This window comes from Salmo trutta, chromosome 30 (genome assembly GCF_901001165.1).
Source record: "Salmo trutta chromosome 30, fSalTru1.1, whole genome shotgun sequence".
Taxonomy (NCBI): Eukaryota; Metazoa; Chordata; class Actinopteri; order Salmoniformes; family Salmonidae; genus Salmo; species Salmo trutta.
Window position 1 is genome coordinate 4,050,544 of NC_042986.1, and position 25,992 is coordinate 4,076,535.

Below are 25,992 nucleotides of genomic sequence, written 5' to 3' on the forward strand. Positions count from 1 at the left end.
CTCGACACTGCTATTGTGTTAATAATTAATCGTATTATAGGACACTGGGACTACGCATTTGTATCGTCATGTTCCATGGTCAAAATGGGTTCTATTGACTACAATGGAGTTGCAGGAGAGAAACATAATAGAGAGCATCAATCTTGAATATTTATGAATGTCTACTGCAATCTGCAATGTGCCATATCAACAATGAAGGCAGTGTACTTTGACAATCCCAATTTATTGCAGGATTATGGATTAAAAGCCTTGCAATACAAAACATAACCTTGATTCTCCATTTCAGTCAGTCTGTCACTGTACAGCCCATACATACACAAACCACTGGGTCAATATGTTGACTCAATCGGCCAATCCACCGTCTGCCCAGTTTGGTCAATAAAATAGCACCTCCATCCTTTTAGCGCTTGGCGCCATTCCATGTTAGAAGAACAACAGCAACCACTTATCCCCACTCTCTAGACAATCTAGCTCTACGTCCTTCAACCACACGCATCATTCTCTATTCTATCGATTGATCACACAGCTAGATTGTAATTGTCATGTACAGCTAGAGAAGAACAACCACTATTTCTCCCTTCTATTTACATACCATTCCCCATTCTATCAGTTGGATTAGATAGAATCTAACTAACAGTCAGGTAGCTAGGAAAGAACAACAACCATTTACCCCCTCAGTCTCATGATTCACACTCTCCATTCTATTAATTCAGGCAGTTTTAATATTATTATTTTTTATTAAAAAAATTTGGGGGGGAGGGGGCTCAGCTTAATATAGCAGATAGATTGTGGCTTCTATCAATGTAATTGTCTGCATCATTTCCAATCCACCATATATATATATATATATATATATATATATATATATATTTCTTGTAAATATATCATTTTAAATATATATATTTTTTAAATATATTTTACTTCTTTATTATTTTCCCCTAACCCTACCACCCCTCCCGTAATTGGAGTAAACTAATGGACAACAATACTTACGCTTCCACTTCCAGCTTATACATACATTTCATGGAGAGTATATTTTACATTAGTTATCTTTTGTTTGTTTTTATTCCCACCCTTCAGCTACCCTCAGCCACTCCCATCTATCTCTGAAGACCATCCAGGTCTGATTTCTAGCTGCCATATATTTTTCCACTGTGCTGTGATGTTTCACAAAAGTTCTGAACCTTTCCATTCTCATAGTCTCTACAGATTGTAAATTAAAAACAAACACCTATGCTAAGAGTAGTATATTATTGATCGATTGATTATGACTTTTCAAATCACCCAGTAGTTCTATTTGTTTGCAGAGTTAGTTCCAAGTAAATGTTGCAATTTTTCAGCCAATGCTGAACCTGCGACCAAAAACAAGCTACATATGGGCAGTACCAAAACAAGTGACCTAATGATTCGGTCTCTACGCAGAAAAATCTGCAGAGCTGGGATGGTTTTATCCCCCATATAATATTCTATTGGTTGCAAGATTTTTGGATAATAATTTAAATCGGAAAACTCAAACTTTTGAATCCGGCGTTGTTTTGTGTATCAGATCATAAACCATGTGCCATGGAAACGGGACATCGAAGTCTCCTCCCAACTATTTTGCAAACAGTACGGCGCCGCTGTCCATTTTTGGGTTCTTAAATTAAACTGGTATACTTTTGTATTAATCACATTTTTCTTTAACTAATTTTGGTCTTTAATGCATGGCCGACAGACAAGTTCCTTCCTTTCTCCCCCTCCCACTTGCCTCCTCCATTTTTGCGGTAATGCTGCAATCAGTTGGTTGTAATTTTGGATAGAGCAGACATTTCCATATATTTTTGTTAAATGCACTTATGACATAACTCCACCAGTCCTATTTATATAATTTACAAAGATTTTACTATATATTTTTTTAAATGATCAATTAGTATATTTGTGTTTAACAATAATATTTTTTCTGTCTTTTCTGGTGGATTAAACTGAAATAACTTGCTTTAAAAATAGCGATATTTTGGAGTTTATTCTATTTTCAAATAACCGAAAGTGAGAGGTCGTAATCTGAATGAAGGGGAAAAAGGCCATTCTTGAACATAGGGTGAGCCATTCTTACTAATCTGCTCGAGAACCATTTCGGATTTAAGTATAGTTTTTGAATGACTGAAGCCTGTAGCGAGAGGCCAATTGCTTTAATATTGAATAATTTCTGCCCTCATTATATAAATAGGCCCATTTCATTTTGCGGGCTTGCCGTCCCAAATAATATATTTTTTTGCTCATATAATTTAAAAAACAAGTTAGAAGTAGGTTAGGCAGTTAGTTTAAGAGACAGGAACAGCTAGAGAAAACATGTATCACCTCACTTTAGTCACTGTAGTTCTATATTTCCCTCCTAATTTCCCTCCTAACTCCTAATCATTCTCCATTCTATCAATGAGAGAAATATATATAAACAGACAGGTACTTCTAAAAAAAAAATCCCTTCACTCTAGTCATTATAGCTCTATGTCCCCCTCCCCTTTCTCGCAACGCATCACTCTCCATTTAATTGATCAGACGGCTAAATTATAATAGACAGGTAACAGCTGGTCCGCTCTGCCGACAGCGGAGCTGGAAGAGGCCCGAGAATGGGCCTGGCATATTGAAATGAACAAATTAAGATGTCTTCCTAGGAGAGAGAAGAGACCGTGGCACTTTGGTAAAAGGTTATTGTCTCTCAGAGGCTGAGGGCCCCCGAATAATTCACTCGGAAATCAATTTCCATCACCCCGTCCGTCACACATTCAGGCCGAATGATGGACAAAGAGAGAAAAAACAGCATCCGTCTTTCCCCCCTTCTCTCTCCCTCTCTATTGACACAACACCACCTTGCCACACACTCAGCTAGCTGTTCATTGGCTAACAAAGGACATTTGCATCAGATAATATAAGCAGTATCGTGACATGAGAATGATGCTAATGCACTTTCTATAATGAACATTTTACAAATAAAGTATTTTAAAAGCAGTAGCCATTTCCCCATCGACAACACTCCTTAAATAAAAACTATTCTTGTATGTGTTTATCATTGTTCAACTATTAATTAGCAAAATCAACAACTTGAAGGCCATAAACTAGTAATGTTAAGCCAATGACTCTATGATGTGTGAGTACAAGTTTTGAACAAGTAGCATTGCCACAGAAAAGTTAACAAAGAGCTTGAATTGATTCATTGTTGGATTCAAGGTGGCTAAAGCACACCATCAAGCATAAGGTTTGTCACTTGTCCAAATTGCATTATGTTGTCTATTGTAGCGAATGACACCCCCCTCCCTCCACGTTGGCTCGTTCCATCTTCATTATCCCACAGAAAACAAGAGAAATGGAGCTGATAATTGCAAAGACGCGTGGGTGTTTGGTAATTATGAAAAGAGGGTACTCCTCCTCAAGCAAGGCAGGCATGCAGGCAGAGATCTGTGCTGATGAGTGAGGGGCTGCAATGTTTTGTAGGTCAGTCTAAATGTTTAATGCTTTATGCTGATGAGTTGATGCTCTGGTGTCCTCAAGAGACACACCAAAGCTTGGCTCGGTGAAACCCCCACACAAACACGTGCTCTCACAAATATGTGCACAAACCGCACACACACACCCTACAAATCCCTGCTCATTTTAAAACTGACCTCTCGGCACGCCAATTAAACAGGCATGTGACAAGACAGACAAAAGTGCCAATTACGCCCCATCCCCATGCCCCCTTACAGTATTTCCCTCCATCCTTCTCACTCTCTCTCACCCACCCGCCTCCCTCCATCCAAACACCATAGGCCCTAAATAGATTTTTTTCCCATTCTTCTCTATTTTATTCACTCCTCTTCTTCCCGAACTTCTACATGACGAGGAAGTCACAATAATGTCTCTTTAACAGACGCCTGTTTAATATTCCAACAGAAAGCGAGCGAGAACATTTTTGCTTTGAGTACACAATCGTTTAGCCTAGAGTGTACATAGTAATAGAAAGAGCCCGATAACAATGTTTCCTCGTTACATTTACTGCCATTAAAGGAAAAGGGAAAAGGATTAGAATGAAGATGACATTGAAAGGGGGATAAAAAAAATACGTTCACTTGGTTTCAAGGTTTAGCCAGGATGCAAATATATAATTAGAGCACCATAATCTATTTTGGAATGGGCTTACCACGGGGGACAGTCACCTCATAAGGTACACAGCTAAATAAATCCCCAAACCAATTTATTCAATTTGCCTTACAATTGATTAATGCTTAATTTCGCGAAATAATGGAGGAACAGACTTATGGAAAATGTAAATGTATAACTCAAGATTTCACAAGCCATTTCCAAATTACTCACAAAGACATTAATGAGTCAAGTGAAATCGTTTTTTTTAAACAAAACAATACATTTCCAGCTTATACGCAGTGGTGGAAAAAGTATCCAATTGTCATACTTGAGTAAAAGTAAATGTACCTTCACAGAAAATTACTCAAGCAAAAGTGAGTCACCCAGTAAAATACTACGTGAGTTAAAGTAAAAATATATTTTGTTTTAAAAATACTTATTAAGTATCAAAAGCAAATGTAATTGCTTAAATATACTTAAGTATCAAAAGTAAATCATTTAATATTCCTTATATTAAGCCAACCAGATGGCACAATTTTCATGTGTTTTTTTAATTTACGGATAGCCAGGGGCACTCTCCAACACTCAAACACAATTTCGTGTTTAGTGAGTCCGCCAGATCAGAGGCAGTAGGGATGACCAGGGATGTTCTCTGTTTAGTGAGTTCTCCAGATCAGAGGCAGTAGGGATGACCAGGGATGTTCTCTGTTTAGTGAGTCCTCCAGATCAGAGGCAGTAGGGATGACCAGGGATGTTCTCTTGAGAAGTATATGAATTGGATCATTTTCCTGTTCTGCTAAGCATTCAAAATGAATGCTTAGTACGTTTGGGTGTCAGGGAAAATTTTCTTTAGGAATGAAGTGAAGTTAAATTAGTCAAAAATATAAATAGTAAAGTACAAATACCCCCCAAAAACGACTTAAGTAGTCATTTAAAGTAGTTTTACTGAAGTACTTTACACCACTTCTTCTATGTTTAATTGTTTGGTTTTGTGTTTGCACGAAACTCAGTGCCGCCAGTGGATTTTCTCTTTAATCAATTGTCTATGACATGATGTGTCACGTCCTGACCAGTAAAAGGGGTTATTTGTCATTTTAGTTTGGTCAGGGCGTGGCAGGGGGTGTTTTTTTTGTGTGTTTCGGTGTTTTTGCTTTAGGTTCTATGTTTTCTATTTCTATGTTTAAATCTAGTTTTCTATTTCTATGTTGGGTTTTTGGTAGGACCTCCAATTAGAGGCAGCTGGTTGTCGTTGACTCTAATTGGAGGCCATATTTAGTTGAGGTTTGTTTCACTTGTGTTTTGTGGGTGGTTATTTCCTGTATAGTCTGTGCACCTTATGGGACTGTTTCGTCGTTTGTTTCTTTTGTTTATTAAGTGTTATTTCTAATAAATTAAGAAGATGAGCACTTTACCCGCTGCGCCTTGGTCCAATCCTTACGACGCCTATGACAGAACCACCCACCAAAAAAGGACCAAGCAGCGGAAGAAGGAGGAGCAGGAGAAATATTTGGAGTCGTGGACATGGGAGGAGATTTTAGATGGAAAGGGACCCTGGAGGCAGGCTGGGGAGTACCGGCGACCGAAGGAGGAACTGGAGGCAGCAAAGGCAGAGCGACGCTATTATGAGGCGCTGTATAGGCCCAAAGGTGAGAGGCAGCCCCCCCCAAAAAAAATTGGGGGGGCACACGGGGAGTTGGGCAGAGTCAGGGTGGAGTCCTGAGCCAACTCCCCGTCCTTACCGTGGGGAGCGGGTGACGAGGAGAGCACCAAGCTATGCAGAAATGCGCACGGTGTCGCCCATACACACGCACAGTCCGGTGCGGCCAATAAGGGCTCCGCAGCGTTGCCGGGCGAGAGTTGGCCGGCAGCCAGGGAGAAGTGCGCCGGCGCAGCGCATCTGGCCACCAGTGCATCTCCTCGGTCCAGCTTACCCTGCGCCTGCTCTACGCACAGCAGCCCTCACTCTCCAGCACAGCCCAGTTTGCCCTGTGCCAGCGCTCCGCCCGTGCCGGGCTACAGGGACCACTCAGCCAGGACAGGGTGTGCCAGCCCTGAGTTCTAGGCCGCCAGTACGTCTCCTCAGTCCAGCTTACCCTGCGCCTGCTCTACGCATGGCAGCCCTCACTCTCCAGCACAGCCCAGTTCGCCCTGTGCCAGCGCTCCGCCTGTGCCGGTCTACAGTGACCACTCAGCCAGGACGGGGTGTGCCAGCCCTGAGTTCCAGACCGCCGGTGCGCCTCCACGGCCCAGTGTGCCCCGTGCCCGATCTGCGCACCCAATCTCCTGTAAGTCTCCCCAGTTCGGGGAGTGCGGGCCCAACTCCAGGCAGGAGGCCTCCAGCGATGCTCCTGAGCCTCCAGCGACGCTCCTCAGCCCTGGGCCTCCAGCGACGCTCCTCAGCCCTGAGCCTCCAGCGACGCTCCTCAGCCCTGAGCCTCCAGCGACGCTCCTCAGCCCGGAGTGACACGCATCACTCATACAGTTGAAGTCGGAAGTTTACATACACTTAGGTTGGAGCCATTAAAAGTTGTTTTTAAACCACTCCACAAATTTCTTGTTAACCACCTATAGTTTTGGCAAGTCGGTTAGGACATGTACTTTGTGCATGAAGTAATTTTTCCAACAATTGTTTACAGACAGATTATTTCAATTATAATTCACTGTATCACAATTCCATACACTAAGTTGACTGTGCCTTTAAACAGCTTGGAATTCCAGAAAATGATGTCATGGCTTTAGAAGCTTCTGATAGGCTAATTGACATAATTTGAGTCAATTGGAGGTGTACCTGTGGATGTATTTCAAGGCCTACCTTTAAACTCAGTGCCTCTTTGCTTGACATCACAGGAAAATCAAAAGAAATCAGCCAAGACCTCAGAAAAAAAATTGTAGACCTTCACAAGTCTGGTTCATCCTTGGGAGCATTTTCCAAACACCTGAAGGTACCACGTTCATCTGTACAAACAATAGTACGCAAGTATAAACACCAAGGGACCACGCAGCCGTCATACCGCTCAGGAAGGAGACGTGTTCTGTCTCCTAGAGATGAACGTACTTTAGTGCGAAAAGTGCAAATCAATTTCAGAACAACAGGAAAGGACCTTGTGAAGATGCTGGAGGAAACAGGTACAAAAGTATCTATATCCACAGTAAAACGAGTCCTATATCGACATAACCTGAAAGGCCGCTCAGCAAGGAAGAAGCCACTGCTCCAAAACCACCATAAAAAAGCCAGACTACGGTTTGCAACTGCACATTGGGAAACAAAGATCTGAACTGTAGAACTGTTTGGCCATAATGACCATCGTCATGTTTGGAGGAAAAAGGGGGAGACTTGCAAGCCGATGAACACCATCCCAACCGTGAAGCACAGGGGTGGCAGCATCATCTTGTGGGGGTGCTTTGCTGCAGGAGCGACTGGTGCACTTCACAAAATAGATGGCATCATGAAGGAGGAAAATGATGTGGATATATTGAAGCAACATCTCAAGACATCAGTCAGAAAGTTAAAACATGGTCGCAAATGGGTCTTCCAAATAGACAATGACCCCAAGCATACTTCCAAAGTTGTGGCAAAATGGCTTAAGGACAACAAAGTCAAGGTATTGGAGTAGCCATCACAAAGCCCTGACCTCAATCCTATCGAACATTTGTGGGCAGAACTGAAAAAGCGTGTGCGAGCAAGGAGGCTTACAAACCTGACAAACCTGACACCAGCTCTGTCTGGAGAAATGGGCCAAAATTCACCCAACTTATTGTGGGAAGCTTGTGGAAGACTACCCGAAACGTTTGGCCTAAGTTAAACAATTTAAAGGCAAAGCTACCAAATACTAATTGGGTGTATGTAAACTTCTGACCCACTGAGAATGTGATGAAAGAAATGAAAGCTAAAATAAATCTACTCTCTACTATTATTCTGTCACTTCACATTCTTAAAATAAAGTGGTGATCCTAACTGACTCAAGACGGAATTTTTACTCGGATTAAATGTCAGGAATTGTGACACTGAGTTTAAATGTACTTGGCTAAGGTGTATGTAAACTTCTGACTTCAACCACCAACCCCCCCCCCCTGACAAGAGCTGCAAATGGACTCCTCAACCTATTCTCCCAGGGGACTCAGGCAGACGTCATGGGGAGGAAATGGGGGCGATATGTGCAATTAAGGGGTGATGGGGTGGGGGGCACAGGGCCGGAGGGCTATGGGGCTAAGGGGTGGTGTGTGTGGAGGGTAGCAGAGGGAAGGGGGGTGGTATTTTCTGGGTCGAAAATGGGGTGGTCTCTTAATCTGGGGTGTGGAAGACAGAGAAGAGAGGGGCTGCTACACACACTACACCAGATGCCCCCCCCCCCACCCCACTTAATGTCCCACTGGAAAGATTTAGTCTTGGTTTGGGCTTTCTAGATCTCACCTTAAAGGGATTGGAGAGATCGATACTAGGGGCTCTTAGAGGAGAGGATCATATCCATTTCACTGCCAATGCATCACCTCCCTCTGCTGGACATCTTGAAAAGCACCGTGCAATTTAGGCAAGCTGCCACTCCAACGGAAGTGTCACAAGGAGGACACTGATGTTCCACACAAGCACACTACTTAGTATGCAATCGTATTATGTAGTGCACAAGTCATGTTTCACCAAAAACAACAAACATTACCAAACAAATAAAATATACTGAACAAAATATAAATGCAACAATTTTAAAGACTACTGAGTTACAGTTCATATAAGGAAATCATTCAATTCAAATGAATACATTAGGCCCTAATCTATAGAATTCACATGACAGGAATACAGACACACATCTGTTAAGTCACAAATACCTTAAAACAAAGGTAGGGCGTGGATCAGAAAACCAGTCAGTATCTGGTGTGACCACCATTTGCCTCATGCAGCGTGACACATCTCCTTCACATAGAGTTAATCAGGCTGTTGATTGTGGCCTGTGGAATGTTGTCCCACTCCTCTTCAATGGCTGTGCGAAGTTGCTGGATATTGGCGAACTCTGGAACTCACCGTCGTACCTGTCAATCCAGAGCATCACAAACATGCTCAATGGGACATTTTCAGCTCCCAGGAATTGTGTACAGATCCTTGTGACATGGGGCCGTGCATTATCAGGCTGAAAGGTGACGGCGGCAGATGAATGGCACAACAATAGGCCTCAGGATCTCGTCACAGTAGCTCTGTGCATTCAAATTCCCATTGATAAAATGCCATTGTGTTCATTGTCCGTAGCTTACGTCTGCTCATACCATAACCCCACCTCTACCATGGGGCACTCTGTTCACATCGTTGACATCAGCAAAGCACTTGCCTACACAACGCCATACACGTGGCCTGCGGTTGTGAGGCCGGTTGGATGTACTGCCAAATTCTCAAAAACTAATTTGGAGGCGGCTTATGGTAGAGAAATTAACCTTCAATTATCTGGCAATTGCTCGGTTGGACATTCCTGTAGTCAGAATGCCAATTGTGGGCTCCCTCAAAACTTTTGATATCAGTGGCATGTTGTTGTGTGAGAATACTGTACATTTTAGAGTGGCCTTTTAATGTCCCCAGCATATGGTGCACCTGTGTAATGGTCATGCTGTTTAATCAGCTTCTTGATATTCTACACCTGTCAGGTGGATGGATTATCTTGGCAAAGCAGAAATGCTCACTAACATGGATGTAAACAAATATGTTCACACAATGAGAGAAATAACCTTTTTGTACATATGGAACATTTCTGGGATCTTTAACTTCAGCACATGTAACATGCAACCAACAATTTACATGTTGTGTTTATATTTGTGTTCAGTGTAGAAATGCCACATCTTCACACTTTAAAGGGATTGGAGAGAACTCCTTCAGACGTGATGAACATGGACTTCTAAGTCACACGCCTGAGGAAAGAAAAGACCTTTGAAATGAGGCTCCAATTATCAAGCAAAAAGAGAGAATGAGTGAGAAAGAAATAACAAGATAGACGGGGAAAAGTAAGTGAGCGATTCACAGTAGTATTCACACGGGCAGATGAACATGTGGTCATGGGAGGGTGTGAGAATGCCGGCCGGCTTCTTGCTGCAGAGGGAATAGGCAAGGAGACCAAGACACACAGTCAGTGTTGGTATAAGGGATTCATTCAAACAAGATCCGGCAGGACAAAGTTAGGTGAGGGCATCCAAAGGCCTGGCAGTGGTCCTGCACGCACACGCACACCCAATGTCACGACCATTGACGTGCGGTCAGGGTATGCAGAAAATGAATGAAAAAAGAACAGTAATGAAAAATACATTAATTTACATTTTATAAAATCATTTTATCATATTCATGTTTTTTCTGCATGAGAAAATCAATTTGAGAACTAGTACTTGACAAATTTGCAGTGATCTGATACAAAATGCACAAGGATGCCAGGGGAAAGTCAGCCTTGTACCTTTCTCCCACCCTTCAAAAGCCAAACTCAATGCAAGGCATTGACATGACTTTGCGTGTTTCAACCTTATACTGCCAGCTAACGGACGACGAACGTCAGGCCGAGAGCTCGCTGCCTTTCATGTGTCAAACTCAATGCAAGGCATTGACATGACTTGGCCTGTTTCTACCTTATACTGCCAGATAACGGACGTCGAAAGGCAGGCCCAGAGCTCGCTGCCTTTCATGTGTCAAAAGTGTCCCATTCATTTTTATTGCACTCATAATAAATGTGCATGCGTATTGGCATGAAAAAAGTTATGGGATAGGCAGAAGGAAAGGCAGAGCTCGCTCCTGCCTATGGGCAACACACGTCATCTCCTGCCTTTTAGCGGTTACGTTTGTTTTACTGGTAGCTAAAGTAAGCTGATCAGGATGGCTAACATATTGCATCAAACAGTTTAAAACATTGTATTTTCTAGAAAAACTGAGGGTGATAAGAGAAGGAAGACCAACACCTGAGTTTAGGGACCCAAATCAAAGGAAGCGACAGAAAATAACATGATAATTTCAATCTAAGTGGTATCAATGGAAAGACTGGCTCTGTATCTGTGCTGCCAACAGCCGACTACTGCTTGCCCTGCCTGCTGTTTTCCACCAGAGACAGTGTGTGGACAAGAGCCAGTTACTGCAACGTGAACAACTTGCCTATAGCACCGAACAAGGATGAGAAATCTGTGGCTCACATCCAAAGCCAGAAAGCTCTTAAGATATTTGGCAGTTCACAGAGAGATCCGGTATTGAATTAACAATGGTGACTGAACATCAGCATGCACAAAGCAAAGGTAAAAGAGAACTGTGAGACTTTGAAAGACCTAGCTAATTAATGCTACGTAATGCTACCTAGGTAAACAGGAGTTGGCATTTCGTGGCAACGATGAGTGTCAGTTCATCAAACAGGCCCAGGGGCAACTATGTGGAACTATGAAATGCCTTTGCTGAAATAAAAAGACTGTTATCAACCCATTTAAAGAACACCACCGTGTTTGCTTTTTGCTCATGTTTTCAATGACACAGACACGCTCTTCCGTGTTCTGCAGAACAAAGCGATGGATATGGGTTTCTGCCGTACCCGTATCTGCGACAACAATGAAAGCACTGGAACGGCAGTGACAAGGCTGATAGTTTCCATGAGCGATTTGAGCAGAAATGCAATTAATTGGACTTGGCAGGAAGCAAAACTCATAGTAAACTGACGATCGGAAAGGAGAGGGCACAAATCTACTACAACATACTGGACAATACCAATGTTCAGATGAGAGCCAGGTAACACCACGTTGGTAAACGTAATTTCCTTGGCTTAGAGGACTGAAGAAATATGAATAAAATGTCACAAAAGTCTGTCAAAATATGCCAAAATTCGATTTCGTTATACTTAAGGCTGATCTTGTTAGATTGTAAAGTTCACAAATGGTATGAGACAAATCACCTGGACAGCTCCTCAGCTTTTTGTTCTAGAATGACCTGACTCAGACAGTCCCCGAGGTGACAAAGTTACTGCATCTGGTCCTCGCTATACCAACCACAGCAGCATCTGTTGAGAGGACATTTTCTGCGCTGAAATGGATAAATACACAGTCAGAACTGGATCGATCAAGGACTACTCTCATCCCTTGGCTTCGTCTCCATCCCATCTAGAACAAGAGACTTAAAACAGAGGGCCAACGGGGAAGAGTTTTACAGTTCAGTCACTGATGTCTTTACCCGGTAGGATAGAGGGATGGCCTTTGTTCACAAGTAAACGTAAGTGCCAGTGTTTATTTACAGTACCGCCGTCTGTTATTAATACTTTACATGTCTATTGCGTAAGTATATATCTCAAACTAGTAGCGCTGACTACTAGGTATAGTGTGTGTAGCTCTGTCTAGTAACGTTCGACCTACTCACTGGCATTGTGGTCGCTGTCTGTGGTGCTGAAAGTCACCTGTTTGTGCAGGGCAGTTGCATGGGGCACAAGCTATTAGGGCCTGTGAATGTGAACGGTTGCGCCCCTACCTGCTGCTGTTTGACGGTTGGATGTGGTTGTTTGAAGGTTATCTTTGTGATCATGTCATATCAATAAACACTGTAGCAAAGATCTGGTTTATGAGTGTGTGTGCGTGTGAGACAGCCCCAGACCTCACCACATGTCACTGGTCACAACAATGCTTCTCCCCACTTCTGAGAGGCAGCCAGGCACCAAACACCTAGTCTCAACATTCATCGTTCTTAGCCAACTAATACCACACAAAACAAACATGCTTACCCAAATCAATCAATCAATCAAATGTATTTATAAAGCCCTAGGGCTCAGGTCCTATTAATTTCCAAAGTGGGTAATCAGACAAGCATTTTCTATTAACAACTAATCAAAACCTTGTATTTTTTATTTAACCTTTATTTAACTAGACAAGACAGTTAAGACCAAATTCTTATTTACAATGACGGCCTAGGAACAGTGGGTTAATTGCCTTGTTCAGGGGCAGAACAACAGATTTTTACCTTGTCAGCTCGGGGATTCGATCTAGCAACCTTTCAGTTACTGGCCCAACACTCTAACCCCTAGGCTACCTGGTTGTGGTGCATGTATGGTACCCATCGGCGCACACATCACAAGGAGATTCCCCAATTCTTGAGAGGCTGCCAGGCACAACACACATAGTTATCAACCAGAGTTGAAGCCCACATTTCTCACTCTTAGCCAGCTAACACCACACAAAACAAACATGTTTACCCACAGTGTGTAATCACGAAGGGCAATCATAATTAACAACAAATCAAAACCATGGTTGTTGTGCATAGTTCAATCTATCTACCTAATCAGGGTACCCAGAACCAAATCCGTTAAGGCTGTCACTAGAGACCACTATCTACCTGACTCAACCTGAACTGGCTGCTGTCTGTATGCCAGATGATCAAAAACACATTACCTGACTAGGATTACCGCTTTCCCTTTCTAAAAGCTGAACCCAGATCAGTTTGGCTGTGCTACAGAGGAGACCAGTGCTGCTAGCAGCCATCAGAGGGCAATAGACCCACAGAATAGCTCTGTCCCAGATTACATAGGCTCACTGGCCAGGCTTGGATATCGAGTGGAGAAAAATACTATCGTTGTGCTCTATTAAACCTCAAAGGCTTCCAAATAATAGCGAAGAGAAAGAGAGAGAGAATTGCATTAAGAGTTGGTACTATAATTGAGAGGGAGTCTAAACAGCCAAACACTTGACCCAATAAAGAAAATGAGCCGGGCAGAGCAGAGCAGTGACTATGAGAGGGTTGTATTTGTGCTGTGTGTTTCAAGTGCTGCTTTGCTATAATGCAGCTATCTCTTAACAGTTCATAAAAGCTTATGAACGGACATCATGAACCACTTCAAAATGCAGTGACATTGACAGCTGACATCAGTCAGAGTGACAAGATAGGACTGATTAGTCCATCTGAGTGCCCTACTGATAAGAGAATTATCTAATAAAGGTAAATGAATCAATAAACCATGATGAATTATTAGTCATACAGAATGGTTAATGAATAATCAATGTAATGATCAATGTAGGGATAGATAAGTTTGATTAGTTCTGGAAAGTCCAGGAACCATGGGATAGGGAAAGAAATGTGTATATGCAATTACGAGGGACACCAGGAGACAGATGGTCCTGGGAGTAAAAGCTTCAAAGCATTTCTAACCTTGAGGGAAAGGAACAGGCGAGCTCGGGATAGTGATAAAGAGTGTGAGAAGTTTGTGGGGGAAGCAGGTCACCAACAGTGTGTGTAAATGCATGTGCGTAAGAAAGCAAGAACTATATAATGACTGTTTTGTTATCCTGACCTCAGAACGTTCTCTGAATAAAAGCTACAGATACTTTTTGCAGAAAGCTGAGTCCTTGCCTAATTATTTTAACCCATTGTCTTACAAACCTTGGGCATTAGTCAAGGCGAATTGATTATTGATTATTATCATCAAAGATATAAAATTCCTTTAACACCTACCGACTCGTCCTGATGCACAACTCAACCACAGCCAGCCTCAAGCTGCTCCCACTCTGTCACTCAGAAATGTATTCCAGTGTCTGCCTGCCAGATGAAAATCTTTGCCAGTGTGTGTGCGTGTGTAGGCTACTAACGTTACAAGCATAATTCATAAATTAGGAATTTTAATTAGAGAAGAATGGATTAACTTTTTCAATGCTAGTAAAGGATACTATAGTTAACATGTTTCACATTGGATTTATTACTACAAAAAGGTAAGATGTGTTTTTAATTCTGGTGCCACTCTGCACACACAAGCTTGTTAGCTAGCTAAAGTTAAAAGTGCAATGTGCAGAAATTGCTCTGCCATTTCCTGGTTGCTAAAAATTCTAATAGTTCTGCTAATTCAAGTTTATGTGACAAAACAAGCAAGTATAGTGTAGAGAAACATTGTACCATATAAACCGCTGTGAAATATATTTTCCACAACCAAAAATATTGCATTTTCAATTGTTTGAAGCTGGTGTACAGAACCGAAAGTAAAAGATGCAAAACTAAACTGAAGAAAAGGAAGCATAGAAATAGTGCACATAGAACAGATCTACTGCTTCTTAGACTTGCTTTCAATGAGAATGACAGATCTATAACTCATATTTCTTTGTGAATTTGTTTGGGTCACCCAAAAAGTTACATATTGCAGCTTTGAGCCAACTCTCGGAAGTTCAAAGACATTCAAAGTTCCTCTATAGAAGCCGCTCCTCCGTAGGCATAATTCTGTGGGCCTAATTCAGATAATACATGTCATAACAACTGTTGGGTTCTGAAAATATGACATATACTTATTCATGTCACAGGTGTAGAGAGGGTAATGTATACCGTTTACATTATATCAGGGATCCTATTGAAATATTGAGTGCTTAGGGTTAGAGGGTCTACACCAGAAGTTAATGGTTATCTGTAGGAGGAAGGTATATAGTGTGTGCAATTAAGCTTGGAATGTACTGAGTGAAGGGAAGCGATCGCATGTGGCAGGCATTGATGAGGGGAGAGAGCCATGGATCAAATCAAATCAAATGTTATTGGTCACATACACATGGTTAGCAGATGTTAATGCGAGTGTAGCGAAATGCTTGTGATTCTAGTTCCGACCGTGAAGTAATATCTAACAAGTATTCTAACAATTTCACAACATCTACCTTATACACCCACAAGTGTAAAGGAATGAATAAGAATATGTACATAAAAATATATGGAGATGTTGTTTCCTACCCTCACCACCTGGAGGCGACCCGCCAGGAAGTCCAGGACCCAGTTGCACAGGGTGAGTTTGGATGGTACTATAGTGTTAAATGCTGTAATGCTGTAATTGATGAACAGCATTCTTACATAGGTATTTCTCTTGTCCAGATGGGTTAGGGCAGTGTGCAGTGTGATTGCGATTGCGTCGTCTGTGGACCCATTGGGGCGGTAAGCAAATTGGAGTGGGTCTAGGGTGTCAGGTAGGGTGGAGGTGATATGATCCTTGATTAGTCTCTCAAAGCACTTCATGATGACGGAAGTGAGTGTTACGGGGCGATAGTCATTTAGCTCAGTTACCTTAGCTTTCTTGGGAACTGGAACATTGGTGGCCCTCTTGAAGCATGTGGGAACAGCAGACTGGGATAGGGATTGATTGAATATGTCCGTAAACACACCAGCCAGCTGGTCTGCACATGCTCTGAGGATGCGGCTAGGGATGCCGTCTGGACCGGCAGCCTTGCGAGGGTTAACAAGTTTAAATGTTTTACTCACGTTGGCCGTGGTGAAGGAGAGCCCGCAGGTTTTGGTAGCGTGTCAGTGGCACTGTACTGTCCTCAAAGCGAGCAAAGAAGTTATTTAATTTGTCTGGGAGCAAGACGTCCGTGTCTGCGACGGGGCTGGTTTTCTTTTGTAATCCAGGATTGACTGTAGACCCTGCCACATACGTCTCGTGTCTGAGCTGTTGAATTGCGACTCTACTTTGTCTCTATACTGTCGCTTAGCTTGTTTGTTTGTATTGTGGAGGGAATAGCTACACTGTTTGTATTCGGTCATGTTTCCGGTCGCCTTGCCATGATTACAAGCAGTAGTTTGCGTTTTCAGTTTTGCGTGAATGCTGCCATCAATCCACATTTTCTGGTTGGGGAAGGTTTTAATAGTCACTGTGTGTACAACATCACCAACGCACTTGCTAATAAACTCGCCCTCCCAATCAGCGTATTCATCAAAGTTGTTTTTCGATGCTATCCGGAACATATCCCAGTCCACGTGATCGAAGCAATCTTGAAGCTTGGAATTCGATTGGTTGGATCAGTGTTGAACAAACCTGAGCACGGGCATTTCCTGTTTTAGTTTCTGTCTATAGGCTGGGTGCAACAAAATGGAGTCGTGGTCAGATTTGCTGAAAGGAGGGCGAAGTAGGGCTTTGTATGCATCGCGGAAATTAGAGTAGCAATGATACAGAATACTTCAGGCCCGGGTCGCGCATTCGATATGCTGATAAAATTTAGGGAGCCTTGTTTTCAGATTAGCTTCGTTAAAATCCCCAGCTACAATAAATGCAGCCTCAGGATATGTGGTTTCCAGTTTACATAAAGTCCAATGAAATTCTTTCAGGGCCGTCGAGGTGTCTGCTTGGGGGGGGATATACACGGCTGGGATTATAATCGAAGAGAATTCTCTTGGTAGATAATGCGGACGGCATTTGATTGTAAAGAATTGTAGGTCAGGTGAACAAAAGGACTTGAGTTCCTGTATGTTGTTATGATCACACCACGACTCGTTAATCATAAGGCATACACTCCCGCCCTTCTTCTTACCAGAGAGATGTTTGTTTCTGTCGGCGTGATGCGTGAAGAAACCGGATGGGTGTACCGACTCCGATAACATATCCCGAGTGAGCCATGTTTCCGTGAAACAGAGAATGCTACAATCTCTGATGTCTCTCTAAAAGGCAACCCTTGCTCGAATTTTGTCTACCTTGTTGTCAAGAGACTGGACATTGGCGAGTAGTATACTCGGGAGCGGTAAGCGATATGCCCGTCTATGGAGCCTGACCAGAAGACCGCTCCGTCTGCCCCTTCTGCGGCGCTGTTGTTTTGAGTCGCCTACTGGGATCCGATCCATTGTCCTGGGTGGTCCAAACAGAGGATCCGCTTCGGGAAAGTCGTATTCCTGGTCGTTATGTTGGTAAGTTGACGTTGCTCTTATATCCAATAGTTTTTCCCGGCTGAATGTAATAACACTTAAGATTTTCTGGGCTAACAATGTAAGAAATAATACATAAAAATATTAAATACTGCATAGTTTCCTAAGAACGCGAAGCGAGGTGACAATCTCTTTCGGTGCCATTTTTCAACTAACTTGCAACTTACTCTGAGATTAGTGATGATTAAGCTAGGAATGTACTGAGTGCAGGGAAAGCGGTCACGTGGCAGGCATTGATAAGGGGAGAGAGCCATGGATTAGTGATGAAGAGGGTCGAGGTCAGGTCAGGTCACGTTAAGGGAGAAAGAAAAGTTTATGGCCTGTATCACTTAGTGTCCTGCCTAGCAATAAAGGTACAATGTTTGTTCAGATGTGTAGGAGGAGACTCAGCCTAGGAGAAAAGTTTAAATATCAGTATGGGAAAAAAATTTATGAAATGTATGCATTCACTACTGTAAGTCGCTCTGGATAAGAGCGTCTGCTAAATGACTAAAATGTAAATGTAAATGTAAATCAGTGCTTGTGTGAATATGTCCTTGTCTAATGCAGCTGTATTGATCCTCTGGGAAGAATAAACTTGGTTTGAGCTGTCATAGTGTCTTGTAAGTTTTTACTCAGAATTAGAACCTAACAATAGTTTGCCAGCTTGTTGATGAAGTTGCACAGCGCCAACGTTATGGGACTATTCTGAAATTTCAAATAGAATTTTTTACTCTGAGAATTAGAACCAGTAAAACAATAGGATATAAAGTTTTGCATATACAACATAAACACAAGGAATAGTGTTTTTTCCTAATGGAAACCCTGACACACACACACACACACACTCAAAAAACACATTCCAAATGACTGACCTCTGTACATGAGGTTCGTCCAGGACTAGAAATAAACAGAAAGCCATAGACGACACATGTTGAACACATTGGATCTCCACCAGCCTAGCCCTCTCCGCCTACAAGGGGACCCCTAGCATTTCAAACACACACCTGATCCCAGAACAGCCTCCACGGACAGCATAGTCCCTGGTGGTTACACAGCACTGCAGGCTTATCCATTCTATGGAATGTAAACAGGCACACAAGTCACTGACATCAGAGAGCGGTGGAGGTTTTCAACTCACAGTGAACTCACTCCCCCCTATGGACAGACAGACCTCTGTATATGGCACGCTAGCTATTGACTTTTGATGCTAGCGAGTTAGCGTGATAATCACAGGAAGCGCATCAGCTTATACAATGGTTCAGCTTTGCCACACTGCTGGGATGTTGTCTGTTGCAGCCAGGGTCTGATAAATGGATGCTCCCTGTTGACCTACTGCAAGGCCAAGCTCATGGGAGGGCTGGGGGCCTCGCACTGACCTGACAGGAGGAGGTCAAACAACAAGGGGGAGAGGAGAGAACAACCACGCCATGCTGCCAAACCTAAAGTAGCCAGTCTCCCCATGTACGTCCCTTTAACACTGTACTCACAACTAGTAGAGGAAATAAAACAGTGGCTCTGTTTTTAAAGGCTTGGAAATACTTCAGAGAAAGATTTATCGGAAAATAAATTAAGCTTTGAAAATGATGGTACACATTCTTGGGGGCATTTGTGATAAAAATTGGGCGTCGTCATTGTAGTTCTGGCACAAGTCTTCATTGCCCTTCACTGTGTCTATGTTATACCATTGACTCCCTGTAACCATATAACACTCTAGAATAATGATGTTGTTTCTTCTGGTATTTGGATTTATTATGGATCCCATTAGCTGCTCTTCCTGGGGTCCAACAAAATGAAGGCAGTTATATCAAATTAAAACATTACATTTCACAACGGATTTCACAACACATTAAGTGTGCTCCCTCAGGCCACTACTCTATCATCACATACAGTAGCTACAACACAAAATACATGTGTAACTGTGTGTGTATAATGTGTATGTTATCATGCGTGTGTGTCTGTGCCTGTGTGTATCTTCACAGTCCCCGCGGTTCGGGAAGGTGTATTTTTTGTCATTTAAAAAAAAAATCTGATTTTACTGCCTGCATGAGTTACTTGATGTGGAATATTACTCTCGGACTGATACTGAGCCTCGCGAGTGGCGCAGCGTTCTATGGCACTGCATCGCAGTGCTAGACGCGTCACTACAGACCCAGGTTAGATCCCGGGCTGTATCACAACCGGACGTCATCGGGAGTCCCATAGGGCAGTGCACAATTGGCCCAGTGTCGTCTCGGTTAGGGGAGTGTTTGGCCGGGTTAGGCCATCACTGTAAATAAGAATTTGTTCCTAACTGACTTGCCTAATAAAATAAAGGTTAAATAATTTTTTTTTTAAAGGAACAAACCCTTCATTGTACAGTAACTAAAACCAAGTTATGACTAATTCGTTATAAGTTCATAAAACATATTACATTTAGCCTTCTGCTTGCAGCAGTGGGTTGTTCTGTGGACCTTAGGAATGGAATAGGCCTATTACATGACTCAGACTGTATTAAACTGAAGCTACTTTTTTTGGCCTTGAAAAGTTTGACCTGGATGGAACCTACTGGTTGAACCTACTGGTTAGATAATAATGATAAGGCCATTGCCTAAATGTATCCATTACATTTAAGTCATTTTTCAAAAGCTCTTATCCAGAGTGACTTACAGTTAGTGCATTCATCTTAAGATAGCTAGGTAGGACAGCCACATATCAGAGTCATACTAAGTATATTTTCCTCAAAAAAGTAGCTATCAGCAAGGTCAGAGCTAGTAAGATACTCTTTGAAGAAGGAGGGTTTCAGAACTTTTCAGAATATAGGCAGGGACTCTTCTGTCCTAGCTTGAGGGGGAAGCTGGTTCCAACATTGGGGTGCCAGGACAGAGAAGAGCTTGGACCGGGCTGAGCAGGAGCTACACTCCCGTACCCTCCAGTAGGAGGTGGGAGGGCCAAAAGACCAGAGGTGGCAGAATGGAGTGCTTGGGTTGGAGTGTAGGGTTTGAGCATTGCCTGAAGGTAGGGAGGGGTAATTCCTCTTGCTGTTCTGTAGGCAAGTACCATGTAGTGGATGCGAGCTTTGACTGGAAGCCAATGGAGTGCGTGGAGGAGCGGGGTGACATGAGAGAACTTCGGAAGGTTGAACACCGGGCAGGATTCAGTGTTCTGGTTAAGTTGCAGGGGGTTTGATGGCACAAGCAGGGAGCATAGCCAACAGTGAGTTGCAGTAGTCCAGAAGGGAGATGACAAGCGCCTGGATTAGGACCTGCGCTGCTTCCTGTGTGACGGCCGTAATCTACAGATGTTGTAGAGCATAAACCTGAAGGAGTGAGTCACTGCTTTGATGTTTGCAGAGAATGTCAGGGTGCTGTCCAAGGTCATGGTAAGGTTCTTTGCACTCTGGGAGGGGGACACTGTGGGGTTGTCAACCTTGATGGAGAGGTTTTGGAGCGGGCTGGCCTTCCCGGGAGGAAGAGCAGCTCCGTCTTGTCGAGGTTGAGCTTGAGGTGGTGGGCCAACATCCAAGGTGAGATATCTGCCAGGCATGCAGAGATGCGTGTCACAACCTGGGTGTCAGAATAGTGGAAGGAGATTAGTACTTTAGTGTCATCAATCAAATGTATTTATAAAGCCCTTCTTACATCAGCTGATGTCACAAAGTGCTGTACAGAAACCCAGCCTAAAACACCAAACAGCAAGCAATGCAGGTGTAGAAGCACGTCTCATCTGCATAGCAATGATTGGAGAGACCATGTGAGGATATGACGAAGCCAAGTGTCATGGTGTATAGGTAGACGAGGAGAGGGCCTAGAACCGAGCCCTGAATGACACCAGTTGTGAGAGTACGTTGTGCAGACACAGATCCTCTCCATGTCACCTGATAGGAGTGGCCTGCCAGGTAGGATGCAATCCAAGAGTGTCCAAGAGTGTTCTGATAGAAATAGAGAGAGAGTTGGTCAGAGACATGTTCAAGTGTTTTTAAAAGGAAGGAAATAAGGGACACCGGTATGTCGTTTTTGACGTCAGAGGAGTCGAGTATTGGTTTCTTAAGGAGGGGAGCGGCTCGGGCCATTTTGAAGTCAGAGGGGAGGCAGCCAGTGGTCAAGGATGAGCTGATGAGGAATGGGAGAAGGGAGGAGGGGATGGGGTTGGTTGTCGGGTGGCCGGACTTCACTAGTGACAGGATTTCATCTGGAGAGAGAGGAGAGCAAGCGGTCAAGGCGTAGGGTAGTTCTGTGTGAGTGGGATCAGTGGACTCAATAGGCTGTAGTAATGTACGGCATACCATGGTACCACAATAATATCACGGTACCAAAACGTCATGATACTTATGATAACAATATTTAAGAATACCGTAGTGCCGTTTCTTATGACACTGCCAACATTTTCAGCCATACCGATCTAAAGAACTGCTGGCTCCGGTTTTAAAAATTGTATAAAGTCGGTTGTTTATAAGTTCAGGAAAATGTTTAAGCAACAGCAACTAGTCTCTTGTGTGCACTGGTCCAATAATGTCCACTTCACTTTCACGCGCATATCACGTGTGGCAGTTGTGATCAGCCAACCACATCCCCTACCAGCCATCACTCACCTGCTTCTCTCTCTCCGCTCTTCCTGCACATCTATTCCTCCATCAGTTTTTAAAATATAATTTAGCCTTGATGGCGAGCGGGGATGGAGACCCTGATCAGTCTTCTGTTGTTACATTTGATACTTTGAAGCAGTGCACAGAGCGAGCAAAGTTGATACATTGTATATAATTTCATCCAAGGACACAGGCCCGTCTGAGTATAGGCTTTGCAAGTCCGCTGTCACGCAGCAGTGTCAGAGAGGAAAAACAGCTTCGCTACAGGCATGCAGCTTTACAGCAAGGAAAATGGCTTGTCACTGGCTCAAAAAGATCAAAGATAACCGCACCTACCTTCATTTCTTCCTGCGGGATTCCGCACAGATTTTTTATAATTTCACAAACCACGTTGCGGGTCGTTTTAAACTAATCCCGGGTCACTAATTATTGGTTTGATAACAAACAACGTTGTTCAGTCATGCTACCTAGCAAGCTAACAACCTTCTGACTTGTCAGTAGGTCTAGGCAAATTTGATTGGCACATGAAAAAAGGAACAGGGTCTGTTACTCATGAAATGTGCTTCAAAGGTAGGATTCAAATAAGCTGACTATATCAAAAATCTCTCTCTTTCTGGTGCTCCTTACATTCTGTTTGGTGTCTAACGTTTTTCAAATTGGGAGTAGTGTGTGTATGTTTGGGAGAGAGTGGTGTGTGTTTATGAGAGAGAGGGCGACAGAGATAGTGTATAAGGGAGGGAGAGTCTGTGTGTTAACTGAATAGTAGAAGGTGTCATGTAGTGTTTTCCCCTTACTGCCACAATGAGATGAAGACCGTTATGCATGTATATTCTTTCCTCCCATTTCTACAGCCAAATCACAGGTAGGACTTTGCAAATATGAGCAAATTAGCCATTCGAGGCAATATTGTATTATATAGTGAACAGTGTGAAGTGAAATTCAATATGTGTAAATATCAGTGGCAGGTTTTTTGTGTAGCACATGTCCATAACACTTAGAAAACGGGAACAAACAGTGCAAACGGGATGCTAGGCCACTGATTTTTGCCGCCATTGTATCGTGATACTTGGCCTGGTATCACATCAATAATAGGCTTAGTGAATGAGCAGCGGATGTCATCAAACCTCTTTTCAAAGTCGTCCGCAGAGAGGGAGGAGGGAGGTGTTGGAGGATTAAGGAGGGAAGAGCAGGTGGAAAATAGTTTCCTAGTGTTAGAGGCAGAAGCTTGCATTTTAGAGTGATAGGAAGTGGCTTTAGCAGCAGATATAAAGGCAGAGAAGGTAGAGAAAGGATGATAGGTCCTCTGGATGTTAAGCTTTCTTTCATTTTCGCTCAGCTGCCTGCAGCCCTGTTCTGTAAGCTCGCAATCCATCAAGGTCAAACACTTGTGACTGACAGTTGTTGCCCTGAAAGCAGAGCTCAATACTTGAACAATGGCTAAACTCAGCTGTGTTGTGGCTAGTGAGCAAAGTGATTCACAACAACAACAAAAAATGCTGCCAAATAAATTGCTTTCTCCAGTGTTTGGAAAGTCACATTAAAAAGCTGTTAATGGTGTTTCAGCCCAGAGATGTGGTGATTGCTGGAGCGGAGGAAAGAGAGATTTGACATTGTTCTCTACATTTCCATCTTGCTTCTCTGGCCGAGACACGGTAAGCCCTCAGTATCCCCCTCTTCAAAACGCATGCAATCTTCACCAGTGTGCATTTGTAATGGCACTGCTTTGACATGGCTAGCTAAATTACATCGGCCTAGTTAACCCTCACAACAACTGCTCCCCAGGCGCCGATGACATGGACGTCGATTAAGGCAGCCCCCCACACTTCTCTGATTCAGAGGCGTTGGGTTAAATGCGGAAGACACAATTCGGTTGAATGCATTCAGTTGTGCAACTGACTTGGCATTCCTTTTCCCAATGGGGGTCCGTCTGCCAGCAGACCCACGCAGCTGATACCACAATGTTTTATCAATCTTCTACTTGGGCTTTGAGGGATCCATCTTCCAATGCAGGTGAAAAGAACACAAAGCAGTGTTCTGTGACCAGACACTCCTACAATGGTCAAAAAAGGGGGGAAAATACCTCAAAAGAACAAATGATGTCAGCCATGGATGTAGAGATAAGAAAGTGGAAAAAGTAATGTGCGATAGAGAAGCATTCCGATATCCTGGTCCTATATCCTATATATCCTTTATCCTCATCCTATATGTCACAAATATTTATGTCATTGCTGACTGCCATCATAATTGCATTCCTCCAATAGGAATAAAAGCTATACCAAGACAACATACATTCTGCTACATTCTACACGGGTACGTGTTGCATTCCAACCTCCAGGTGTTTTTTTGTATCTGGTTGCTTGGGGAGAACGGCTAATGAGGTCCCCGGACAAACGCGGCAGCAGGTGTGAGGTTCTGGAAGGGTCTGAAGGGTTGGTTAGACACAGCACACCTCCACGACCCTGACCTCTGTTGTCCCCCTAGTCTGAGAGCCTCCACCTCATTTGAGAACAAGCGTGCACACACACACACACACACACACACACACACACACACACACACACACACACACACACACACACACACACACACACACACACACACACACACACAGGGTTGTGTATTCCTTTAAGATTGCATTGCTACACACATGCACACACTCACACACACTTTCCTCTCACAGGTCCCCCTTTCTCCTGTCCCTCCCATGACTTTCCTCCATCCTTTTGTCCATTCCTTGACTCTCCCAGGCTGAAAAATGTTCATTCCCATTAGGAAAAAGCAGGGACGATAGCTTGACTGAAGGGGGCACTCAGTGGCAGGTTGTGTGTGTGGAGAAGGCATTGGTCTTTTCACACACTCATTAACGGTCATTTTCAATTAGGCCCTGGCCCATTTAAAATGAGAACATTTTATAAGGAGAGAGAGAGGGACAATTATTACGCTGCCTTTTTCAAACACAGTCTTTCTCACATGACCACCTTTGATGGAACTGGCAATTTCTTCTATAATGGAGCTAGGGTTATGATTGAGAAATAAAGGGCAGAAGAAATTGTCATGTCTTTTCTGGGAAATCACTGTACTGTCGTCTTGTTAAGATATGCCTATTTTATGCTATTACGAGATGATGCCAAACTAAAATACCCAAACTGTTTTTTCTGTTCCTGGAAAATATTCTGGTTAAATAAATGCAGTGTTACCCCAATGATTTTTTTCAGCAGCGATGGTAAAGTTAGCATAGGGCCACATACAATTTTTCCCCTGCAATTCTACACATTTTGTCATGGGGCGGAGGTACATTTTTCCAGTTTTAAAGCTAGTGTCCTGCATTTGAACACATTTTGCCACCACTGCTAAATGAATATAGCGGAAACACTGACATGTGCTTGTTATGCATTATGAAGATGGCATTCATGTGTGACCGATCCCCCTTTCAGGCAAGAGGATAGTAGCTGGTAAAGAAAGTTAGCAGAGCATAACTTACCTGCATTGATCATTCTACGATCTTCTGATGGCAAAGAGAGGGGGAAGAGAAAAGAGAAGACAAAAGACAAAATCAGTAAGTACTAGAATTAGGCACCATTTTAGACACTGGAATGAAAAGGGGCAGATGAGTATAGGATATTTGAGTAACACAGTGACAGGGAGAAGCAGAAAGGTCAGAGGAGGTGTACAGGGTTGATGGACAAGCATAAACGCACACCTTTACAAGTCAACAACCCCATGTCAA

The 25,992-nt window shown here is 43.2% G+C and overlaps 1 protein-coding gene across 2 annotated transcripts in view; it reads right to left on the minus strand.

Moving 5' to 3' along the window:
* LOC115168970 (agrin) overlaps nucleotides 1-25,992 on the minus strand; it is a 404,724-nt gene that overhangs the window by 259,544 nt on the left and 119,188 nt on the right. For both annotated transcript variants that reach the window (XM_029724547.1, XM_029724548.1), the window contains exon 3: nucleotides 25,747-25,767. In XM_029724547.1, the coding sequence (XP_029580407.1) occupies nucleotides 25,747-25,767 (21 nt within the window). The remainder of the gene's footprint in view (nucleotides 1-25,746; nucleotides 25,768-25,992) is intronic.